Genomic DNA, 21,947 nt, shown 5'->3' on the forward strand with positions numbered 1-21,947 from the left:
GGTAAATACAAAACCATCATACTAATACTTCAGTCTTGATACCATTGTGTAAACCAGAATCCACTCCTCTGCTTTTACAAATTTATATTTTACATAAAGGATTCAGACGTAATTTTAAATGTGTGTCCATATGTGGTTGTTTTTAATATTTCTATTAAAGGTTAATTTTTATTTCATTTAAGCTTTGTGCTCCTACCAGTGATGGTCTTGAACTATGTTGCTCCTATATATAAGTTTCCAGGAATGAGAGTGCTGTTAAGGTGTACTTTAGTATCAGTTTTTTACTGATTTAAGTTTGTTAATATATATGTACACAGCACCCCTATTGAAATATAATATTTTTTCAGCTGAAACATAAAAGCTGTTCTATCAAAAACTATATTCCTAATTGTATAACCTAGTAGTGCCTTAGTACCCCTTTTTTCTGTTTCAAATCAAGTGGAGAAAATATGAGTTGTACAGTTTATAGGTCACATTAAAGTTGGAAAAAGTTCTGAAATGATTTATCTTTGTCTCATTTTTTTACATCACAGAAACCTGACATTTTAACAGGGGTGTGTAGACTTTTTATATCCTATATATATACATATATACACACATATATATATATATATATATATATATATATATATATATATATATATATATATATATATATATATATATTTTCAACTTGTAGTATTTACACAGCACATAAGTTGAATATATAATAAATATTATAACGAGATTAAAATTGTTATACTAAAGGGGACACAAATCAAAATTATTCAACTTTTATGATTCAGATAGAGCATGCAATCAAAAATAAATAACATTAAAGGGACAGTCTAGGCCAAAATAAACTTTCACGATTCAGATAGAGCATGTAATTTTAAACAATTTTCCAATTTACTTTTATCACCAATTTTGCTTTGTTCAACTTCTCTTGGTATTCTTAGTTGAAAGCTTAGCCTAGGAGGTTCATATGCTAATTTCTTAGACCATGAAGCCCACCTCTTTCAGATTGCATTTTAACAGTTTTTCACCACTAGAGGGTGTTCGTTCACATATTTCATATAGATAACACTGTGCTCTTGCTAGTGAAGTAATCTGGGAGCTGGCACTGATTGGCTAGACTGCAAGTCTGTCAAAAGAACTGAAAAAAGGGGCAGTTTGCAGAGGCTTAGATACAAGATAATCACAGAGGTTAAAAGTATATTATTATAACTGTGTTGGTTATGGAAAACTGGGGAATGGGTAATCAAGGGATTATCTATCTTTTAAAACAAAAATTCTGGTGTAGACTGTCCCTTTAAGCAAAATGTGCACAGATATTTTATATACACACACTTTATAAAAGGTACCAACTACTACTGAGCATAAGCAAGAGTTCACATTATGTGCATTGTAATTGCCTGATGGCTGTCAAAATACAGGGGGCTGGGAAAATGGAAGTAACTTTGAATCTTGTCAGAATGAGTCTACTACTCATTTAAAATTTGCATTGCATTGTTGTATTATGCATTGGCTGATTATGAAATTCTAATGTATTTAAATGGCCCTTTAGTCTAGGATTCTAAATTAGAATGTGTGCCCATTAATTGGACATTATCTACTTTTTTTTGTTAAAGGGAAACTCAAGTCAAAATTAAAGTTCATGATTCAGATAGAGCAGCAATTTTAAACAACTTTCCAATTTACTTTAACAAAATGTGCACAGTCTTTTCATATTTAGACTTTTTGAGTCACCAACTCCTACTGAGCATGTGCAAGAATTCACAGAATATACGTATATGCTGATCTGTGATTGGCTGATGCTGTCACATGATACAGGAGGAGTGGAAATAGACATAACTTTACAATTTATTTAACACAAATCTACTACTCATTTGAAGTTCAGACTAAGTGCTATTGCATTGTCTTCTTATCATGCATTTGTTGATTATGCAAATCTACTGTATTGACTGGTCCTTTAAATCTAAAAATATTTTAAATCTGTTGCAGACGTTCATGGTGAAGAAAAAAAATAAATAAATCATGCTTGTGTGTAATTACACACCAATATCTGTCCTGTTCATTTCAATATCCATTCAAACAGATTTCATTTTTGACCCAATAAAGGAAAACTTTTAAGAGACATGAAAAATGTTTTTTTTTCGCGATTCAGATAAAAGTATACAGTTTTATAAAAAAAAAAAACAAAAAAAAAAACAAAAAAAAAACAACTTTACCAAATGTACTTCACTCTCATGGTATTCTTTGTTGATGAGAACAGCTACCTAGGTAGCATGCATGTGTAGAAAACTAAATCTCAAGCTTTTTCATAATATTTTTGAGCACTAGATGGCAGCAGTTAGCACAATATAGAACACATGTTTACTCCCGAGTCTTCCTACCTGTTTTTTTTCCAACAAAGGATACCATGAGAACTAAAATATAACAGATGTAACCTGGAAATACTTTTTAAGACTGCTGTGGAGAATGGCAGCGCCATTCTTTATACTATCTGAATTAAGAGCCTGCCTTGGGAGGCGATACAGATAAAATGTACCTACATATGTTGTGGAGAAGTGAAACTGAATTGTGAAAATCTTGGGTTTCATGTCAGTTAAAAAGGGTCTAATTTTAAGACGCCAGTATCTCCCTGGATTTAGCAAGGAGAGAAAAATGTACAGTACACTGTCCCTTTAAGTAGAGTTCTTGATGATATACGATTTCCTTTAGTTTGAAGTCCCTTTAAAGGGACAGTACACTGTAAAATTGTTTTTATATTAAATGTATTCTCAATGACTTGTTATACCAGCTGTAGAGTATAAAATGTATTAGAAATTGCATTCTCAGGTTTATTTGTGTATATGAAGGAGCTGCTTTTGTGCTTTTAAACCACAGCCTTCCATGAGTTGAGCTTCAGGTAATATCAGATCTCATTATGTTATCACTTTTATGCACACAGACTTGCTTCCTTATCTTATATTTGTCTAGAAAACCAAAGCTCAATACTTAAAGAGAACAATGGAAAATGTTAAACACTCCAGCAGGTAAAATGAATAATTGGGAACAATTTAAAGGGGTTTTGGGTAAACTGTCCCTTTAACTCTAATGAAATAAAACAAAAGCCACTCACCGACCTAAAAGAAAGACAGCACAAATGAAGGCATTTACAAATTAATTTATCTGCATAATCCCCAGTACCCATCCCACACTGTCTTGCAGGTTCGCAGAACCCTGTACAATATAAATTAAGCCCGTTGCTGCACAGTGCTGCAGGCTAAAAAGGAAGGAATTCAAATAACAGCCTTGTTTATGGGAGGTGTAGACCTGTTTCAAGCAAATGTGTCGTCCTAGTATAAATCCCACCCAAATAGTCTTAATATCAGCCCCAAGCAGTTTGCAGCCACAATATTTAGGAGCCTGCCTTGGGAGGTGATACAGATAAATCTACTCTACATATGTTGTGGAGAATTGCAACGCCACATCTCTTCAAGAGACAGTGTCTAAAGTTCTGTTAAAAGCACCATATTATATCCACAGAAGTGCATCTTTTAAAAAGGAAGGGTCTGACCCTTGCCCAAAAAAAATAATAAAAAAAAAAAAAATATGACAATGATAAAATGAAGAAAATAAAATAAAATATATGAAGAGCCACTTTGTTTGGTGTCTTGGTTTGGATAGGAACATACATGAGTTTTGTATCTACAAGTGAGACAAACATTAAATATCTTTATGGCACTCAGAAAGGGTATAAAAAAAAAAAAAAAAGTAAAGTGTTATTAGTCTTAACAGTGAGGAAGTGGAGTGCAGAGTCGTTTGTTAGGGTTTAAATTCACCCAACACTCCAAAGTTCTCTGATGCATTTATGTCACCTCCACCATTAAGCTGCCCACAGCCGGGGACTCCAGTCCTTCGTTGTCCTGGCTTCTATGTGCCAGCTGGTGCCGTTCAAAACTGGACCGGCAGAAAAAGCGCTTGCTACAAACCGAACATGTGAATGGTCCACCTTGTTCATGGATCTTGCGATGTGTTGCCAGGTGACTGGCAATGCGAAAAGCCTTTCCACAGTCCTGGCATGGATACCGGTGTATTCGGAGATGGTTTTTAAGGGCAAGGAGATTGAAGAATTCTTTGTGGCAGTCAGGGCACTGATAAACACCTGTGCTGTGAGTTTTTCTGTGGTTGAGAAGACTACCAGCATGACGGTAAGACCTTTCACACTGATTGCATTTAAATCTACGTTCTTCTTGGGAGTTTGTAATATTTTGGTTTGGCATATCTTCACTAGACAATGATGGATCATCTTCACTGTTCTTGGTACTTTCATCCTTTTTATGCACTAATGAGATTAATCGTGAAGGAACATGGGCAGACAAGTCCTTGTGAGTGCGCTGGTGTTGTCTAAGGGTCAGTTTACTGCTAAATCTACGGTTGCAAACAGGACAGTGAAAAGGCCTCTCTCCAGTGTGTACTCTGTGATGACAAATTAACTCTCGGGAAGACCGAAAAGCTTTCCCACATACAAGGCACTGGAAGCGTTTCTTTGCAGTGTGATTACGAAGATGGTTCTTCATAGCCAACGGGTTAAAAAACTGTTTGTGGCACAGAGAACATTTATAAACCCCAGTTTTGTGAGTGTTCTTGTGGTTAAGAAGACTTCCAGCATGGCGATAGGTACGGTTACACACATTACACTTGTATGGTCGCACCTCTGACTGATGTACTTGATCAGGTTCTGTAGTTCCATCATCTTTGCTTTGGTTATGTCCAATTATTTGACTTGCACCATGGGTTTCTCTGCAAACATGATTTTCTAGTTCATCATAGCTGACAAATAAAACTCCACATTCTTGGCAGACTGGCTTTAAAGGTGATGATGGGTCAAGACTTGAAGCTTCATTTGCACTTCTGTTTTTTTTGTGAGGAGGTTCACTGCTCCCTTCTTGGCTTGAAGATTCTTCAATAGTTTGAACATCCTTAGCTAATGATTGAGAATTTAACTTTGCAATCTGTTGTGCATGGACAAGCTTATGCCTGATCAATTGTCTCTGCCACTTGAATGCCTTTCCACACTCTGGGCAGATATGCCGTTTTGCTTCATAATGAGTACGCTGATGGTTTTTCATGGCCATGAGGTTTGGGTAAGTCTTATCACAAATTGAACAAAAGTACTGACCAGTAGTGTGGCTTTTCTTGTGATTGACAAGGCTTCCTGCATGTCTGTATGACCGTCCACACTGATTGCACTGGTAAGGTCGGGAATCAGGGTTCAGATCTTGCTTAATACTACTTGGAACGGCAGCAGGTAGGTTCATTGGCTCAGTCTCACATACCCTTTGGCGAAGAGAAATACTAGATAGATTTTTTCTAGGGAAATTAAGAGAAGACTTTTGTTCCTGCTTTACCACAGAGATCTTGCGAATCTTTATACCTTTACGGTTACGGCGTCCCTTTTTGGTGGCAGCTCTTTGTTTGTGTATTCTTTGGTGAGTGTCCAATTGCTTACGTAGGCGGAAAGCTTTGCCACAGTCAAAGCACTTGTGCCTCTTCAACTCAAAGTGGATACGGTTGTGGTTCTTCATTGCCATGAGATTGAAAAAACGTTTCTGACATATGGAGCAGCGGAAAACGCCAGTTTTATGAGACTGCTTGTGGTTTATCAGACTTCCAGCATGTCTGTAACTTCTACCACATACTTCACAGCGGAATGGGCGTTGGTGGAACCCTGTCTCTGTTCGTTGCTTTGTCTGTAGTTGCCCAACAAGGGGACTTTCCCCTTCTTCACTTAGAACACTGTCCTCTCCTAGGTTATTCCTGATATTTGTGGGCTTGCTACCACAATTGCTTGACAGATGTATTATCAGCTCATTTACATCAAAAAATAATTTACCACAGAATTCACATATTTGAAAGCTTTTGTCATCTGAACTCAATATATTTTGAGAGTCACTCAAAGATGTACTCTGAATTACATCATCCAAAGTGTGATTTTCTTTTTTGGAAGATCTACGTAATGGCTTGATGTGGTTTGTTTGAGTCTGCATGTTAACTTTAGAAGGGGAATGATCATCTAAGTGAATATTTATATCTTTAGTTACAGGCTCTATGCATGGATTTGAGTCGCTAGAAATATTCTGGGAGGAGTATGGATCTGGTAAAGGGACAACAGCAGTAATGGGATGGTTCAACAGCTCCCCATTTCCACCACTGTATGTGCTATCAAGTAGGTTTGGAGTTGCAAATTCTTGTATATTGTGGAGTGCACCCCGCTTACATGTGGGGTGATGGCGTAAGTGATTTCTGTAAGCAGCCATATTTGGATACTGCCTAGAACATACAAAGCACTGGAAGTTACCCACTAGATGAGTTTTTTTGTGATTTACTAGGCTCCCACCATGGCGGTAAGTCTTTCCACACTGATCACAAGTGTATGGTCGGTTTTCTGGGCTTCCGGCATTCTTGGAAGGTTCAGTAGAGTCAATTGCATCTTTTGCCCTGGTAATTTCTTTAATTTCTTTCTCCGCTTTCTCTTCAGTAACTTGGGTTTCATCACAAGAGGGCACTTCATCACAATGGCTTAAATTATGTGTCTTCAAGCTCTCTAGGTCATCATAGGTTTTTCCACAGAAACCACATATGTGCGATAGTTGAGATCCTCCATAGCCCGAGTCATTAGGGTCACCACCTTCCTCTATCTCAGTCTTGATTCGATTTAGCAGCTCTTGTTCAGAAGAATGCATGGAAAAAGGGAATTCTGATGCACATCCATCACTGTGCAGGCCTGGAGAAGTCTCATGCATCACATGATTTTCATGTGCCACCTGGTGCTGGTGAAAGTCTGCTTCATTAGAAAACAGCATCCCACAGTGCCCACAGTCATAACTATTATCCTCTGAAGAATGTGCATCAGTATGCTCTATATCCTCTGAGGCATCTAAGTTTTCTCTGTTGTTGCTTCTAATAGCCTGGGACTTGGTATGAGACTGAAAATGATTTCTCAGGGCTGAGAGATTAGGATATTCTTTAGGGCAGAATGAACATTGATATATACCTATCTGATGGGTTTGTTTATGGTTACTCAGACTTTCTGTACTGCTGAAAACATCCCCACACTCTCCACATGTGTAAGAGCATGCTTGGACATCTGAATATTCAATTGTTTCATTTTCAACCATTTCATTTTGCCTCATTTGAAAATTCTGTTCCAAACTGCATGAAGGATCCCAATCATTACACACTGCACCAAAGACAGATTTGTTCTGCTCTAGGTCAGCGGCTGGCTGATTGTTAAAACCTAGGACATCATTGTCAATTTCATTCACATCTTCCATCTGCTGTTCCCAACTGCCTTCATCTTGCCCCATGTGCACTTCTTGGTGAGTCACCAGTTCATCTTCACTTTGGAACATTTCCTCACAACTTGAACAGCCAAACAACCCTCTATTGTCCTGGGAGAAAGAGACATCGGGATACAGAACCCCAGAGCTGTCATATTGTTCTCTATTCCCTTTTTTAACTTTATGGTGAATTCGAAGGTGATTTTTTAAGGCAGCCAAGTTATGAACATGTTTCGAACAAACAGAACAAATGTAGTCCCCAGTTTGATGGGTGCGTTTATGGTTTATTAAGCTCCCTGAATGTCTGTAAGACTTGTCACAAAGGTCACACTCATATAACCTCTTTCCTTGATTATCTCGTCCATTCTCTGTTTCTGCTGTTCTGCAAACATTATCTTCATATTCTATCTGCATACTATTATCCTCGTTCAAGTCTGTGGCATATTCCTCAGATATGGGGGCTGTGATGTTGTGACTGCATGATTCTCTGTGTGTTTGTAAACTCTCTACACTATCAAAAAAATCCCCACAACAACTGCAGATATGGGGCTCTTCTAATGCTTCTTCCTTACTGTCAGCCTCATGGCCATGATTTAAATAAGAATCATCATTTGGATTTAATTCTATAGATGTTTCATAAGGGGAATCAGATTTTATGTGCATAGTCCTTTGCTCACTGAATAACATTTGACGACTTTGCCTGGAAATATTACCTCTTCTTCCAGTGTGTGATCTAGCATGAAAACGAATATGGTTTCGTAGCGCCATTAAGTTAGAATATTGCTTGGGACAGATAGAACATTGATAGACTCCTGTTTGATGTGTGAGTTTATGATTTAACAAGCTACTCTTGTGACGATAATCCCTTCCACAAGCATCACATTTATATGGACGATCTTCTTGGGAAACACCTTGTTCTTCTATTTCAGAGGAGTCTGCCTCTTTTAAAACAATGGGGTCATTTGGAGACTGCTCTAACCGTGGCAATGAACTTTGTAAACTCAAATCCGGACCTTCCTTCTTAGTGTTTTCATTAAGTATTTCTGGGGACCTATTTTTGTTCCACTGAGGCTGTGGCTGCTGAATTGCAAGATTGTCCACCTCCCTTTTGATTGCATCTGGAATACCAGGGCCACTGAAATATGCAGAGTCCTCACTGCTGCCTTGGGAACTTACAGGATTTTCACAACAGCTATCAGATCCAACAGCCTCTTCGGTTTGTTGGATATTGTTAGTTTCCACCATATCCTCAACTTGGTGAAGAGCTTGATGTTGCAGAAAGTCATTCTCACAAGTTAATACTTCGCTGCAAATACTGCACTGGTATGGTTCTTCTGGACTCTGGAAGGGCTCACTGGAGAAACTGTTGGATGGAAAGTATGTGTCCTCCATCTTTCTCCCACCCCTAGATTTGAAGTGGGCTCGAAGATGGTTTTTCAGGGCTGCCATATTAAACATTTGTTTGGAACATATAGAGCAGCTATACACACCAGTCTGGTGTGTTTTTTTGTGGTTGATGAGACTACCAGCATGTCTGTATGTCCTTCCACATTCTTGGCACATAAAAGGTCTGTTTTCCAAGTTCTCACCAGATTTGGATTCTTCTTCATCTGCAATTTCAGAGCCAGACTGAGAAAAAGACATCTGGCCAGCCTCATGGTTATCTACTGAGAAACCTGCATCAATATCTGTAATATGTACCTCATGCACAGTATTATCTCTGCTTAAAGTCTGAAGCAGAGGGTCAAAGTTCATAGCTGTATCAGTCTTTGCAGAAGAGTTTAAAGGTACAGGTTCAACATCCTGAGAACTCTGGAATGACATTTTTGGGGCTTCTTCCTCAGAAGTGCTGTTCTCAGAGACCTCAGACATTTTTTGTTGATCTTCTGTTTTTTCTATCAAGTCTCTAGAACGTGACTCAGTATGTTGTGATAAACCTGCATTGTCCACAGGGTGATTCTGCTGCATGTAGGAATGGGACAATTTGGATCGTCGATGACTTCTGGACTCTGAATGATGGCGGCAGTGGTTCTTCATGGCCATGAGATTTGAAAACTCCTTGTAGCAGACAGCACATTGATACACCCCAACTGTATGGGTCTGCCTGTGGTTGGCAAGACTACCTGCATGTTTATAAGCTTTCCCACACTGGTTGCATTTGTACCGACGTTCTTCATAATTGCTGTCAGCCATCTGTTCTTTTTCTTCAGGAGCCGCATCCAGTCTTTCAGTTTCTTGATTTACTGAATCATCTGCTGGAGACTTTACATCAGGGTAATACTTGGTGGCCAGCTGTGAAAAGTCTCCTGGTACCATGGACTCAGCTATATAGTTTTCCAGATTGCTAAGTAAAGTACTGTTCTCTACTAAGACAGAAGCAGCTGCATCTAGGCTTTCATGGCTGCTTGGAATGCCTTCCTCATTTGAGGTGGAGTACAAGCCATGAGACGTTCTTCTGTGGTTAAAAAGCTGCCTTGACATTCGAAAACTTTCTCCACAATCATCACACGTAAAACGTTTCTCTTCTGAATGAATCCTCAGGTGGTTTTTCAAGCCCATGGGGTTGGAATACTCCTTTTGACAGATAAGGCATGCAAACAAGCCTACTTGATGGGTTTTTTTATGATTCACCAGGCTGCCAGCATGTCGATAACTTCGGCCACACTGGTTGCATACATATGGTCTTTCATCTTTGTGGGTTTCTAGAGAACTCTCCAACTCAGGGAAGGTACTGGGGTACTGATCACAGCTCAGAGGATTTTCATATGCCCCATCCTCTTGGTCAGCCTCTAAGAGTTTTTCATCCATGTTCAATCTGGAATGGTTTGGGTTTTCACAGCATCAGCTCTATGCTAGTCGTTTTGAGGTAGGAATAGAACATCTTCAATGTGTTTTTAAAACACAGCCAAGTAGTCCCTTGAAATTGCATTATAGGTAATCTGCAAAAAAGGGAAACATAACTTATTTAATTATTTCATTAGACTAAGTATAAGAATTAAGGCACATTTTTACACAGTCAATTATTCACTGACAATGTCTGTACTCAAAAATGCAAACACAAACAATGTGTGTAAAAAGAATGGTCACAATACATATTTAAAAGCAGTTTTACGTTGATTTTTTAAAATAGATGTCCGAATTGTTCTTTTTTTTATAGAGTTAAACAAACAAAAATAGAAAACAAGGAAGATTAAAAAGGTCAGGTTATCTTATTTACAATAGTCTAACGCCCAGCTTATAAATATATGTTAAAGTGCAACACATTTTATAACCTCCCCAAGACTTGTGCTTGAGCTATCTCGCTTATATGAGACAGAGCAAATGTTGGAAAAGATAGGATAATAAAAAGGGACACGAAACCCAATTTTTTTTCTTTCAGGGTCCAGATACAGAATACAATTTAAAAAAAAAAAAAAAAAAAAGTTTCCAATTTACTTCTATTCTCAAATTTGCCTTGTTCTTGTGTTATTCTTTGTTGAAGAGATACCTAGATAGTTAGCAGGCACATGTCCGAAGCACTACATGACAGGAAATAGTGCTGCCATCTAGTGCTCCTGCTAATGTATAACATTGTTGAAAAACTGCTGCAGACACGTGCACACTCCTGAACTGACCTTCATGCTTTTCAACAAAGGATAACAATAAAATGTTATAATAAAAGTAAATTGGAAAGTTGTTTAAAATTGTATGTTCTATCTGAATCATGACAGGGAAAAAAAGGGGGGGGGGGGGGGGTTTATGTCCCTTTAAGGAATACCAGGATCCAGTTAGCAAGAGAACTAGCGCTGCAGAATCTGTTGGCGCTCTATAAATAAACGATAATAACTAGAAAATGTGCATCAAACACTGCAAAAGCCTCTCCTACAGCAATTTGTGTGTCTATCTTGTATCCACTAAAAAAAAGAAAGAATGTATTTACCTAACCAGCCCCAAGGCAAGACATGCTGTGATCTGAGAGGTCATCGTAGAAAATGCAGCATATGTCTGCAGAAAGAATGGGACAATTGCAGGAACTGTTGGCTCTTTCGCTTTGCAGCACTGCACCAGGCTTTTCTCTATAAACAGCACTGTGCTCTGGCTGCACTGTGTACATTTTCCTCAACACAGTGTATCCAGAACAAAGTGCTGTTTGAAGAGAACAGTCGAATATGGAGCATCACTGCAAAGCAGCTATTTTATGTTTTACTATACATAAACATTTTATATGACAATCTTAAAGGGACAGCGTACTGTAAAATGTGTTTTCCCTTAAAGTGAATGTCAATTTTGATGAATCAGTGCCCGGTTTTTAAAAATCCTATTAAAAACAGGGGCACTTTCAGTCAAATTTTACATTTCACTCGTTTTGTTAAAATACTTACCTTTTAATCTTGAAAGCCGCTCCAGCGATTCCCCCTCCTGCCGCTCGTCACTTCATACGTCAGCAACGACGAATACGGCATCCTCCCAGGGGAATCGAGGCCTGAGGCAACGCCGTGATTGGAGGAAGATAGATTCTTCATTTTTGACATATTAAGAGGCTTGCGACAGGCGGGGGTGAAGAGCTGGAGCAGCTTTCAAGATTAAAAGGTAAGTATTTTAACAAAACGAGTGAAATGTAAAGTTTTGTGAATGAAAGTGCCACTGTTTTTAATAGGGTTGTTAAAAACCAGGTAGTCATTCATCAAACTTCACATTCACTTTAATGTATTTCCAATTATCTTTTATACCAGCCACATAGTATAAAATGCTCTTTTAGGTTTACTTTTGCATATAAAATAGCTCGTTTTACTCTCTGAAAACACAGCCCATTAAAATGGGCTATTCTTGCTTGAAGGCTTCCTTATCTTATCTCTGCCTGTATAGCAAAGCCCAATAAGTATCTAGATTGCAAGTTCCCACGGGAATAGGGCCCTCAATTCCCCCTGTATTTTTCTGTAAAATTTTGTCTTTTATCGTATTGTTTCTCCATTGTACTGTTATCCTTGTACCCATGGACAGCACTGCGGAATCTGTTGGCGCTTTACAAATAAAGAATAATAATAATAATAATAATAATAATAATAATAATTAGAGAGAACAATAAAAAAAAAAATAACATTTTAGCCTCTCTCTCTCCCCATTTCTGATTGTTATGTTTACGTAGCTTGTATATTGCGAATACTAAAGTATTGAAACTTTTGGTATATTAAAGATAACACAGGCAAATGTATCAACTTCAAACATCAAAATAAAGATAAAGGAGCTATCTGTAAAAGTTTAAAACACTCCAGCAGTTAAAATGGATTATTGGGAAAGCATTAAAAAGGAGAAAATTGTATACAATACACTGACCCTTTAAAAAAGCCCCCCTGTACTAGAGCAAAACAATTTATTAGGGGCTAGTACAGAAAAGTGTCTGAAAAGCAGGAGAAAGATTTCTCTTTTGTAAATGTTATCACTCAACAGAAGAAGCTGATAATGCAAATAAAAAAGGCTTCTAATAGGCAAGGAGAAACAAGTCTGAGCATCCTTCAGGATATGAGTTTATCTGAAAAGTTACTGCAGTCTTGCCTAGGCCAGTAAACCACAGCTTCTAAAACTTTACCGGTTTGTATTATCCCTTCCATATAAAATATAGGTCTTTTGTATAAGCTAAGCAGCCAGTCAGTGGTACCTTATAACACAGATCTATTATTAGGGTTCTCAAAGTCGTAGGCAGTGGGCTCCCCTCTGAAAACATTTACAGGACAGCACCCCCCTATAATAGATGTAATATTTCATTTTAGTTTTAATTTGGGGCATTTAAATCTGATCCTGGGATTACACACAGCTCTCAACCAAAACAGTGTTTCACTCACGTTTTAATTTGCATTTTGTTACTCCCGCGTTAGATGCAAGTTACTGATTAACAAAAGCAACGCATTCTGAGCAATTTGACCTCATTGCCTTTCTTCCACCATGAAATAAGTGTGACGGCTCTTCTTGCTGCTTGTGGTATCTATAGGATAGTGCAAAGTGTCACTGCTCCTGCGCCTCCCCCCTTATAAGCTTGTGTGCCCCCTGAGGATGCTGCCTAACAATTTAAAAACCACTGATCTACATCTTATTTAGTTTTTTGCCAGATAAATGGCAGATTAAAGCCAAATACAGAAGCTAATATACAAACACATTGACAACTGCAAGGTCCACATTCCAGAATTCACACCCCCAATGCAGCTTCCTCAGTCATGTAAACACAGCCTGAATACACACGAACAGATGTGGGCACACCCAGTGTATACATTGCACAACCTCCCCATGCCTGTGCTTAGTCTGACCAGTTCACCGTCTTCAAGAGCCGGCACCCACCTGAACTAATATCATCCTAAGCTTGCATTGTGCAAGGAGCGCAGTCCATCTGAGATATCTGTATTTCAAACGTAAAATTGTCCTCCATTCAAATGGAAAGTCCGAACTAGAAGAGAAATGAGACACTGGTTAAAGACATAATAATCTGAAGCACATCTACGTGTATTGTACATATACTATACAAACAACAAAATAGCACAGTATTGGATATATTTAATAAGACAGTTTACATTGCTATTCTTTTTAAAACAGGAAACATACAAAAACAAAGGAATGAAAATAGGAAAGATGGAACCCCCCCCTCCCCCCCACGGTTGATTAACCCCTACCTAAGCTGCCAGGGTGCAACAATGTATCCCAGCTGTTTCTAGCAACCATTTAGTTATTGTTTCATAGTGACCGACCTCTCACAGTAAAGAATAGGCACGACAGAGCAGAACCTCTGCTGACATCCAATACAAGTGCCAACGTCAAACAAGAGCCTCACTTGTAAAGAAATTGATTCAAGAGACAGGAAAAATATCTGAAACAGGTGGCAGAGGTGACACCAGCCATATATTTTTCCTCAGTAATGGCGGACAAGGAGTGGGTAAAGAACATATAAAACGCTTCTCTAGAATTTAAAAGGGATATGAATCCACAAATGTTTTAATGATTAAGATAGAACTTACAATTTTAAAGCAACTGTTCTCTTTGTATCCTTTGTTTAAAAGCATATCCAGGTAGGTTCAGGAGCTGTGAGCTAGCTGCTGATTGGTGGCTGCACATATATGCCTCGTCATTGGCTTACCGAAGTGTTCAGCTAGCTCCCAGTAGTGCATTGATTCTTCTTCATTAAAGGATACCAGGAGAACAACGCAAAATTGAAAAGTTGGTTAAGATAGTAGACCATCTGAATCATGAAATAATTTTTTGGGGGATCATATCCCTTTAAAGGAATATAAAACTGCATAGAAAAAATGTTCTAAAGCTTTAGAGCAGTGATGGTCTGTGGCCCCCAGGTAATAGGAAGTTGGCTAATATTTTAGAAACATATGTATGGCTATTAAACACATAGTAATGTCCAGTGGCATAGGGTTAGATTTAAGTAAGGCTGCAGCGTATTCTCTATCTACTGAGGCCGCACCAAAACACACATCTTTAGTTCCACTTTTACCTGGGGATATAAAAACAAATGGCGCACATTCTTTATTTTGTTTTTTCTTATGGGCCTCAGAAAGGGTAAATATTAAAAAAAAAAGTGCAAAATTTGATAATGGAAGGAAATTGAAGAATCTCTTAAAACTGCTGCGCTATCTGAATCATGAAAGCTTTAGTGTTCCTTTTACTAAATAAACTTCCAGTGTTCTCCCCAGGAACGCCACACCTGGTTGTTATTACTGACCCAGACGGCTAAAATGAATGAATATTACATAGTTACATTGTTTTGATGGTAATTTGTGCAAAAAACGTTGAATGTTAGATTGGGGAATTTATTTGTGCTTTGGATATCTTAAAGGGACACTCAAGTCAAAATAAACTTATGATTCAGGTAGAGTAGAGTTTTAAGACTCTTTTCAATTTACTTCTATGATCAAATTTTGCACAGTCTTTTCATATTCACACTATCTGGGGAGCAAGATCCTACTGAGCATGTGCACAAGCTCACATGGTATATAATACTAGTCCGATTGGCTGGTATCTGTCACATGATACAGGGGGCTGGGAAATGGGAGAAAAAATAAATGTGTTAGAAAAAAAAAATCTACTGCTTATTTAAAATTAAGAGTTGAAGTTAAATCATTGTCTTCTTATAATGCAATTTGACTGCACTGACTGGCCCTTTAAGTAACATTTATAAAAAAGACTAAATGTTATAATATTGCAAAGTATTACACTGCCCCCACCCAGCTACTTCCTAATGCCACCAGCTGGAAAAACTGTTCTGAAATGGTGACATGTGTAGGCCACTTCTAATTAGAGTTCAAGTGTTTCAGCCACACCCATTGCCAATAGGTGCATAAAATCCAGAGAGACAACCATTAGTAGTACAATGGGTAGCACTGAAAAGCTCAGTGACTTTAAACATGGCATTGTTATAGGATGTCATAAAATGTCTGCCCTACTAGATCTGCTTTTATTGTAAAGTGGAAACATCTAGGAGCAATAACCACAGCCGCCAATCATCTGTTGCATCACTCACTATAGAGTTCTAAACAACATCAGCACAGGAAATGGGTTTCTATGGTGGAGCCGCTGTACTCCAGCTTCACGTCAACCTGTGCAATGCCAAGTGTCGGATGGAGTGGTGTAAAGCACGCAGCCATTGGACTCTGGAGCAGTTGAAACGGAATCCCACTTCCCTATCTGATGGAAGAATCTGGGTCTGGCGGATGTCAGGAGAACACTACCTACAGGAAGGCATAATGCCCAATGTAAACTTTAGTAGAGGAGGGATGAAGGTCTGGGGCTGTTTTTCAGGGTTTGAGCGAGGCCACTAAGTTCCAGTGAAGGGTCACCTTAATGCTACTGGATACAAAGGCATATGAAACTATAGGGTTATTCCAACTTTGTGTCAATAGTCTGAGAAAGGCACTTTCCTGTTCCAGCATGACTGTGCCCTCGTGCACAAAGAGGTTTTAGTGTGGAACAACTTGAGCCTCGACTTCAACCCTACTGAACACCATTGGGATTAATTGGAACACCGACTGTAAGCCAGATCTCATACAACATCAGTACCCGAGCTCACAGATACTCTTGACTGAATGGGCACAAATTCCCACAGACACGAAAAATCTTGTAGAAACCCTCCCTAGAAGTCTGGTGGCTATTATAGCCGTGGGGGGTGGGCAACATCATATTAATGCCCACGGTTTTAATCAAGCAATAACTGTATAGCATGCTACAGTTCAGGTTTTTGAAACCTGAGAGATGCACTCGAACAGTGGGGGGGGGGGGTATCTAATTTTCAGAGGCAAATTACAGTAAAAGAAGAAAAAGATAATGAAAGCATATTGCATATATTTTTTTATAATGAATAATGTGATGGAGAATTAAATGTGCAGTTAAATATTCCTTTGTGTTTTAAGTTGTATTATATATGCACTGGCAATCTATGGGATTTTCCATAGAATCAGTTTCTCCAACATACAGTACTGTGCAGGAGTTTTAAACAGGTATGAAAAAAATGCATGTGGTCACCAACACACCACACACAAATCACCCCAGGTTCGCACTTGTGAGGAGTACGAACAGTTAGTAGGCCAGAACTGTCACATCTAAGTGTACACTCACCTTGTCACTCAATGAAAAAAAATGCTGTAAATTAAGAACGGTTAAAACATTTATTTTAGAAATGTTAAGTTTATTTTTTACCAATTAAGAAAATGCAAAGTGAGTAAACAGAAGAAAAATCTACATCAAATCCATATTTGGTGTGATCACCCTTTGTTTTCATCAATTCTTCCAAATACATTTGCGCAGTCAGGTTTTGTAGGTATACAGTCAGTTGCATGGTTAAACAATTATACCAAATAGGTACTAAATTACCATCTATTTAAAGGGATACTAAATTACCATCTATTTAAAGGGATACTAAATTACCATCTATTTAAAGGGATACTAAATTACCATCTATTTAAAGGGATACTAAATTACCATCTATTTAAAGGGATAGGAAACCCAAAAATGTTCTTTGGGGATTCAGACAGAACAGACCATTTTTAAAATGTTTCCAATTTACTTTTATTATGAGATTTGCTTCGTTCCCAAGATATTCTGTGTCTGATTGATACCTAGGTAGCATCTGGAGCACTACATTGCAGGAAATAGTGCTGCCCTCTAGTGCTCTTGCAAAGCTGCTGCCGTAGAATGCCCCCAGAAAAAGCAGCAGCAAAAAACAAGGTAGTTCTACTGCACAGCAAGGTCTCTCCCAGGCAATAAATTTCAAGACCGATAGTTTCCAGATGTGTTGTCCAAGCTCTACTGAAAAAGCACAGAAAAAAAGTGCAACATTGAGGACCGAAGATGCAGTGGTCGGCAAAGGAAACTTAGAGAAGCAAATAGACACACGCTTACTTCCCTTCCCAATCACAAGATGTCCAGCAGTGCCATCAGCTCAAAATTGGCAGGGTCCAGTGGGACCCTGGTACACCCATCTACTGTCTGGAGAAGACTGGTTAGAAGTGGTCTTCATGGAAGACTTGCGACCAAAAAGCCATACCTCCAACGTTGAAACAAGGCCAAGCAACACAACTATGCCCGAAAAAAAAACAGCAACTGGGGTGCAGAAAAATGAAAGCAAGTGCTTTGGACTTTTGGCTGTTTGTTTGCAAAAAGACCTGGAGAACGTTACAAGAATGAGTGTCTACAGGCAACAGTAAAGAGTAGTGGATCTTCCTTGCAAGTTTCTGGCTGCTTTACTGCAAATGGAGTTTTGAATTTGGTCAGAATGAACAGTCTTCTCGAGGTTCAGAACGGTAGGCTGATATTTATCAATCATGCGATAACATCAGGGAGGCATTTGATTGGTCCAAAATGTATTCTGCATTATGACAAAAACCCCAAACATACAGCCAAAGTCATTAAGGACTATCTTCAGAGTAAAGAACAAGGAGTCCTGAAAGTGATGATATGGCCCCACAGAGCCCTGATCTCAACATCGAGTCTGTATGGGATTACATAAAGAGAGAAACAACTGAGGCTGCCTATATCAACAGAAGAACTGTGGTTAGTTATATATGTTTAGAAGAACCAACCTGCTAAGTTCCTTAAAAAAAAAATTGTGTGCAAGTGTACTAGAAGAATTGATGCTGTTTAGAAGGCATATGGTGGTCACACCAAATATTTATTTTGTCAACTGATAAAAAAAAAAAAAGCTATTAACATTTCTATATTTGAAAGCATTCTTAATTTACGGCATTTTTTCACATAAACCTTTTTCACAGTACTGTAGTTACTAAAATGTTTTTGTTAATGAACATGGGAGTTTCCAATTTTGCTAGTCCAGAGGTTGACAAAAGTATATAAGACAAAAAATTTAGGAGTCAGCCACACCTATTTAGAAGCCAGTTAAAGGAATTTGAAACCCAACAAAAATGATTTTGTGATTCAGACAGAGCATAGCATTTGAAAAAAAAAATCCAGTTTACTTCTATTATCAAATGCACTTTGTTCCAATGATATTCGATGCTGAAGAGATACTTAGGTAGGCATCTGAAACACTACATGGCAGGAAATCGTGCTGCCATCGAGTGCTCTTGCAAATGGATCACATTCTTGCAAAACTACTGCCATATAGTGCACCACATATGGGCCGGCTCCAAGGCTTACGCCCTGGCTTTTCAACAAAAGATTCCAAGAGAACAAAGAAATCTGATTAATAGAAGTAAAATTAGAAAACGTGGTTTAAAAAAAAAAAAAATCACATGATCTGAATCGTGCCAAAAAATGGGTTTCATGTCCCTTTAAGCAATAGATATGCACATAAATATGAAATAAACCAAAAAGCTTAAAGGCCAGAAATAACAATTTAGAAACAACCACTCTCTGGCTCCTAAATTCTGTCAAGCCCTATGCTACATGTTAAAATTGAATCTTTACACCTGTAGATCTGTTAATGGGGGTGACGGGGTCTTTTATACAAGCATGTTGTCCCCATCATATAACTGGAGAACAGAATATGAAGGCTTATATGGTAGTATAACGACACCTTCAGATCCTGAACATACTGTAGTTGTGTTTAAAATTTTAGCCAAGTACTTGACAAATACACCTACTGTCTTGTGCCTAAATGCATTTATATACATATATCCTGTGATTACATCACTGCTGCCTCCCATAGCCACCCGCTAATATGGTGCAGAGAGCGAGGGGACGATAAACTGCATTTCTAATGCTGCATTGCCCTTGCAACAGGGAGTATCGCCTGTTCCAATCCCCTCCCAACAACTATAGCAAAACGCTTATCCCTTGCAGGGGCAGAGAGAGGTTTATCTAAATAAATCTAAAAAATAAATACATTCTAATTTCAACTTTAAATAAACCAAGAAAATAAATATTTTTCCAAAAACTGTAGCATATGGGAGAGATGATTAGATTAAACATGAAGCTATTCTCCTACCCTTACACCCCCCCCCCCACATGTTTGGCTGTTCCGCCCCTCGGGCAAAAGGATAATCAGATGCCATACTGTTATTTGAGTTCCTGGTTATAGAAACTAAACCTGTGCCTTTATTTCATCAATAATATAACTTTAGCAAATGCATCTGCATATTGTTCTCAGGCTAATCTTTGCTCTGAATAAAATCACTGTGACAAATGTTCCTAGCCTATGCTATTAGAGAGACTGCCTGCCTGGTTTGCTTCATCAGTCTCTGACCAACTGGTGTCATTGCACTAAAACTATTAAAGTCTAATTAGACAATGACATCTGACCATCAAGCCTGTATTTGATCACACATTCACCTATTCAAGGGATTATCCAGATGATGAGTTTCCCTTGCCTCAGGGTCCTATAGCCTAATCAATCAGTGCAAGTAATCTTTAAAAAAAAGGAAGGAAGCCATTAGATCAAATGAGGAGAGGAAAGTGTGATAGATTAGAGCACCTGTATATGCCACACAAAAAGACAAAAAAGATCTAGACTTCTATCCCCATGACTGCTGTAAGAGTTATGTAGGTTATGTAAAAACATAAGACAAAACAACAAAGAGTAACAGAAGCCAAGTTCCTCATATGTAGGCTAAAATGAAGATAAAAAAAAACATAAATGAGCAATACAGCAGATGTGGTTTGTGTGTTTCTGGTTTTGCCAAAACCACAGGTGGTTTAATAGTATTCTGCGTGTCGATTTAAAAAAAAATTGTTTATCTATATTTAATGCATCTACCATAAACTGCATAGAGAAAAAAGGTAAAAAAAATATATATATATGAATAAGGCACATTAAAAAAGGGACATTCCAGTGGAACGTATTCTGAGACTCCATAGCCTCAGAATATTATATAGTGAAGCTTTGCAATATATATATATATATATATATATATATATATATATATATATATATATATATATATAAATGACACTCAATGGGATTCAAATTATTCAAATACTTTTTTTTATTTTGCTATTGAAACCCAGTTAAGAAGGATTATTTTATGTGATTGCTTACCCCCAAACTGATATATATATATATATATATATATATATATATATATATATATATTTGGAAAAGAAGGGCACTCTCAGGTTTTATAGAGAAACTCAAAATGTTTTTATTTTGAACAACAATGTGTCATCAAGGACAGAGTCAACCTTTCGGGTCACATCAGAGGCTCTGATGTGAGCCTAAACGTCGACTCTGTCCTTGATGACACATTTTTGTTAAAAATAAAAACATTTTGAGTTGCTCTATAAAACCTGAGAGTGCCCTTCTTTTCCAAACAAATCTATACATGATTCTTTGAGGATTGCACCCAAGCGATTGACACGTTGCCTAAGCTGGAGTGCTGGGACACTTGCTAATAGAATATATATATATATATATATATATATATATATATATATATATATATATATATATATATACTAAATGTTGTGATTATTCCTGTGGAAGAAGTGCCTTTTACTTTTTCTGTATCAGTAGATTAACTTGGCTAACACTTTCTCTCTTTTGTATTTACAGTGTACCCAATAACTTTCTTTTTTTAATCATTTAATTTTACTATATTAGATTATATAGGATTGATGAAGAAATAAATGTCAATTTAACATAAATGCTAATAAAAGTTGTTTTAGTATTAAATATGTAAAGTGTAATTACTTACTGTGTCCCATCGTAATGGTTGTATCAAACTAATCCTCAGGTGCAGAATTTTAAGAGGATACAAAAACAATATGTATCTGTCCTGGCTGATGAAGGTAGGTAAACAAGGTGACTTCAAAAATAAAAATAAACAACTATTAAAGAATAAAATATAAAAGTAAATATTTATAAATAAGTAAATAAAGTCGTAAAAATTAAAGAGGGGGGTTTTACGTAGTAATTCGGGCCTAATAATATAAATGAATGAGGGGAGATAGGGATAAAGTAAATAAGGCCTATGATGGAAGGGAGCGACGGCTGTACCAAGCACAAGGCAGAGGAGTAACACGGGTATGCGGCCTGGGGTAGTACGCGAGCTTCCCGGCTAGAGAGAGACCAACCAAGGCCTAGAGGGGCATCACTAATTATTTATATCAGCTCCCCCAATATAACAAACACTTCCTTTTGTTGCTAGGAAACAGGAAATGTGTACCTTCTAATATCTTCCCCACTGACATCTTCCATATAGCGTAAGATGAGTTCCAGGC

General features: G+C 37.8%; 1 protein-coding gene across 1 annotated transcript; it reads right to left on the reverse strand.

Moving 5' to 3' along the window:
• Positions 1–3,133: 3,133 nt before the first annotated feature.
• Positions 3,134–21,901, reverse strand: ZNF646 (zinc finger protein 646). Its single transcript, XM_053695066.1, has 3 exons — positions 21,422–21,901; positions 13,617–13,722; positions 3,134–10,246 (listed from the first exon to the last, which is right to left on the reverse strand). Exon 3 carries the CDS (start codon positions 10,113–10,115, stop codon positions 3,834–3,836), a length of 6,282 nt encoding a protein of 2,093 aa, XP_053551041.1. The 5' UTR covers positions 10,116–10,246; positions 13,617–13,722; positions 21,422–21,901; the 3' UTR covers positions 3,134–3,833.
• Positions 21,902–21,947: the final 46 nt, after the last annotated feature.

Source organism: Bombina bombina, chromosome 11 (assembly GCF_027579735.1).
Source record: "Bombina bombina isolate aBomBom1 chromosome 11, aBomBom1.pri, whole genome shotgun sequence".
In the NCBI taxonomy this organism is placed as follows: Eukaryota; Metazoa; Chordata; class Amphibia; order Anura; family Bombinatoridae; genus Bombina; species Bombina bombina.

Excerpts from the sequence above, each read along its gene's own strand:
- ZNF646 (XM_053695066.1), bottom strand. The coding sequence starts at position 10,115 with ATGGATGAAAAACTCTTAGAGGCTGACCAAGAGGATGGGGCATATGAA.